This window comes from Echiichthys vipera, assembly GCF_963691815.1.
Source record: "Echiichthys vipera genome assembly, chromosome: 5".
NCBI lineage: Eukaryota > Metazoa > Chordata > Actinopteri > Perciformes > Trachinidae > Echiichthys > Echiichthys vipera.
In genome coordinates, this window is record NC_139830.1 from 15,361,617 (window position 1) to 15,365,408 (window position 3,792).

The 3,792-nt window shown below is 45.0% G+C and overlaps 1 protein-coding gene across 1 annotated transcript in view; it reads left to right on the forward strand.

Annotated features, from left to right (window-relative positions):
* Nucleotides 1–3,091: 3,091 nt before the first annotated feature.
* ccdc92ba (coiled-coil domain containing 92Ba) overlaps nucleotides 3,092–3,792 on the forward strand; it is a gene marked incomplete at both ends in the record, with an annotated part of 11,639 nt that continues 10,938 nt past the window's right edge. Inside the window, one exon of the mRNA XM_083914671.1 lies at nucleotides 3,092–3,224. Coding sequence (XP_083770797.1) covers nucleotides 3,092–3,224 — 133 coding nt within the window. The remainder of the gene's footprint in view (nucleotides 3,225–3,792) is intronic.

The window sequence follows — 3,792 nt, forward strand, 5'->3', positions numbered from 1 at the left end:
CGTGTTGTGTTGTGACTGTTTTTACTAAAGTTCATTTGTCAGTTTCTGCAGATTTTGGGATTAATTGAGTAAAACAGTCTGGAGTACTTGGGCAAATTAGCTTACGGTCTAGTAATACTTATCAATACTACATAGCAGTGGTGTGAGAAATACTCCGAACCTTTAAATAATAGCTATATCACAATTTAAAACGTTATTCATACAATTCAAATTGGACATAAGGAACAGATGTAACCTAAACTGACTTCGCCATCGTCCGTTTGGGAACTCTTGTTTAGAGATCTTTTGGGAAGGGGCGAAAATACTGGTTGTTGATTGGATAAACCATCCGCTATCACCAACATGAATCGACCAATCAGATCAACGAAGCGTATGACGTACAATCAGCGTTGAGGCAAAGCTCAGGAGGTAAACAACATGTCGGTAAAGGATTTTTGCCGTTTGTCTAATGCAAATTTACAGATAAAAGGCACAATTTCAGGTGCCCGGTCCATATCCCAATGGATACCCAGCGGCTTGCTCGATAACTGCGCTCATCTCATCCTCATAAGTTGCGTTGCGTCACACTTTGACCCGCCTCAAAACCAACGCTGATTGGTTCGGTCGCTGGTCAAACTTCTCTAAATATTCCCCGCTGTGCGTTACCAGACTGACGCGGTTAACAGGTTGTAGAGTATATGGTGTGGGTAGTTGACATAGAGATGCATGCACAAGATTCTGTAACTCTTTTCATCGTGGTGTGTTGCTTCTCTGTTGCAGGGCCGGTAAAAACTGTTTAGCCCCTACCTGTGTTACTGCTTCCTGTCACCTGTGCCCCTTTTCAAACCACCCTGTGCTCCAAGTGACCGCCACTATGTGTCCAAAAATAATAGTACACTAAAGACTAGACTAAATAATAAAATGCAAACCGTGGGCATAAAATAGCTCCTACAATATTGTTACTGATAGAGTAATGTCAGCATTATAATGTTGGTACAGGTGGAGCTAGATTTATTTTCACATACTTCTGCTGTATTTTATATAATATAAGCTACATGACAGTAATCAAATAGATCCTATCCAGCCGCCAAGTCGTGACGTAACACCCTTTCAAAATATGATTTCTGGGTCCAAACCTTGTATTTCTCCGATGCCGCAGTGCAGTGTTCCCCGTTGTTTGAACAGATCTGAGTTTTTAAGAAACAACGTAATTGTCATTTTACCTCTTTCTTATGGATGAAAAAGATGTCTTAGGGCGCACTCACACTGTCCATTCGTATCGAGCCCAAGCATGTTTCACAGGTAAAGTCTAGTTAGTTTGACCAGTGTGAGTGCCGGCCACAGCCCATTTTGGAGAGGTGGGCTTTTGTAAAGCACGTTTGCACATGTACGAGCACGAGTGTGCGCAGGTTTACAAGCACGAGGCCTACGGCGGCTCTGACGTCATTTTATATCCGCCTGTTCGAACATAGAAAAAAGCAGGACGGACCATGCACAGACATATAAAACAACGGCGGCGAAAGGTTCACGTTTGTGTGATGCGGAGGTGGAGTGTTTACTGCGGATTTGGTCGATGAAAATATTCAAAAACAGTTGGACAAGACGCACAAAAACTCAGAGGTCTATGGAAAGATTTGTAAAGGAAGCGACACATCGCGATGACGTCATCAATGTGTGTGACGTGTTACGGCGTGATGACGTATAGGCAGCTAAGAAGCATTCGCCGAGGCCCAGGCAGTGTGAGTACAAACGGGCCTGGCCCGCGGGGGTGAGGGAGGGGGGGACAAGTACCCTAAAGCACGGGGTACGGTACGGATGGACAGTGTAAGTGCGCCCTAACTGACGTTAGAGGTGATTGAAATTGTTCACATGTTCGGCCGTTGTTGTCTGTTTTATTTCAAAGGAGTGTATTTCGAAAAGTTGTTTTGTTAAACTTAACAGCCGGATAAAGGTTATGTCCATTTAAATGTTCTGGGACTCGGGGTTAAGTAACACCAAATCTCCCGAGACGTCCCCAGGAAGTCCGCGGCCCGCATTTTGAGAACCACTGCAGCAGCCCGGATTGTGTCTGTTTATCATGCAAAAAAAAACAAAGTCCCCAAATAAACAGTTTGACTGATAAACACCAAGTGAGATTTTAAGATGTTTGCTTATTGTTGTTGTTGTTGTTGTTGTTTATTTATTTTTATTGCTTCTACCACAGGACCGTGTTTTCCTTTGTACTCCCACGCGTCGATGTACAGCTGATTTGGGCTGGTCCCTCCAATCAGCTGTCCCGCCGACTGTCGTACGATGTTCTCGCGTGTTCTGCTCACGGAGGCTTGTTTTCATCACTCCCCCAGCTCAGCCTCATCCTCCCGTCCACAGCGGCTCCATGTCTCGGTCGGCGGTGGAGGGAGAGACAGGTGCGCACGTTGCAAAATGGACTGCTCACTTCCCTCGGAGGCTTTCGCGTTTACGCGTCTGAAAACATCCTCTTCGTGAAGATGCTCCATGTTGCAGGGAGGAGCGCGTTCTCCGGAGCACCGCGGTGCCATGCGTCGCGGTGGTTTTGCATTTTCACGCGGCCGTCCAGCCTCCTCGTCCTCTAATCAAACGGCGTCACATGCGGCTGGAAAGCACTTTTACGCCTCAGATAAAATGTGTTTGGGTGAATGGCGCAGCCGACGGGATTTGGAGCAGCACTGGAGGCCAGCATGCCCTGATCAGAGGACTCTTTTATAACGCTTGTTAATAATATTTAGTAGATTTTGGCACTTGACATTCATTAAAAGGTAAGCAGATCCATTTGCATGTACTTAAGAGCTAATAAAGGCTTAATGATGTCTGTAGATGTTTGTATAGCATCCTGCCTTGGAGGAGGTGCATGTTTTCTCCTTTTCTGCTGACTTCTCTGGTCATCAATACCTTATTTATAGCTCCCACATGACCTCAATACAGAACTTGCCCTCCTGGCTCTCTGTGGCTGACATAAGCAATGTTCTCAGTGTGTGAAAGTGACATTTAGGAGCTGGAGCTTTACAGTTTAAGTGTGTTAAGGTGGGGGGAAAAGAAGTCGGGTGGAGTAAACAAAAACATGAATCAGCTCCTTCTGTCCCCTCTCAGACTCGCCATGGGGGATGAGAGCAGCCTTTCCCGGCAGATAGGGAGCGTGGAGAGGAGCGTGGTGTTCCTCAAGCAGGAGCACCTCACTTTGCTCCATGGCCTCCACCTGGAGATCCTCTCCCTGCAGAAAAGATGCTCAGGTGAGGGGCCCGCTGCTGCATGTGTGTGCATGTGTGTGTGAGGGAGACATGAAACTTTTATGTGACCCTCAAAATATTAAGTGACACTCCAATAATAACCCTTCAGTTAGAGAAAGGTACTTAAATATGACTATTCCTCTGTCCAGTAAGGGTTTGTATACAGTATGTCACTAACATTAACGACTATAGTTTATAGATAGATCAGCTGTAAGGATGTATATCTCAACTGATGTATCACTGGATCTAGGCTTCGTTGAGTCTATGAAATGTCAAAAAATGATGAAATTCTCACAGTTTTATGTGTTCAAACTGCTTGTATTGTTCAAACCACAGTCCAAAACTCAATCATATTCAATTTCCTGTCATTTAGATACAGAAAAGCAGCAAGTCCTCACATTTGAGAAGCCAGAACCACTTTCAGGATCCTTTGGCGGAATTACACGCTTTATATTATTGGATAGAAGGCAGCTCCTTGGCCTTTTCAATGAGTTTTAATCCATCAAGCCTGCACCCAGAAAAGATTTTATGCAGGCAGAGCTGAGATCATCTTAAGCTCATTAATGATTTT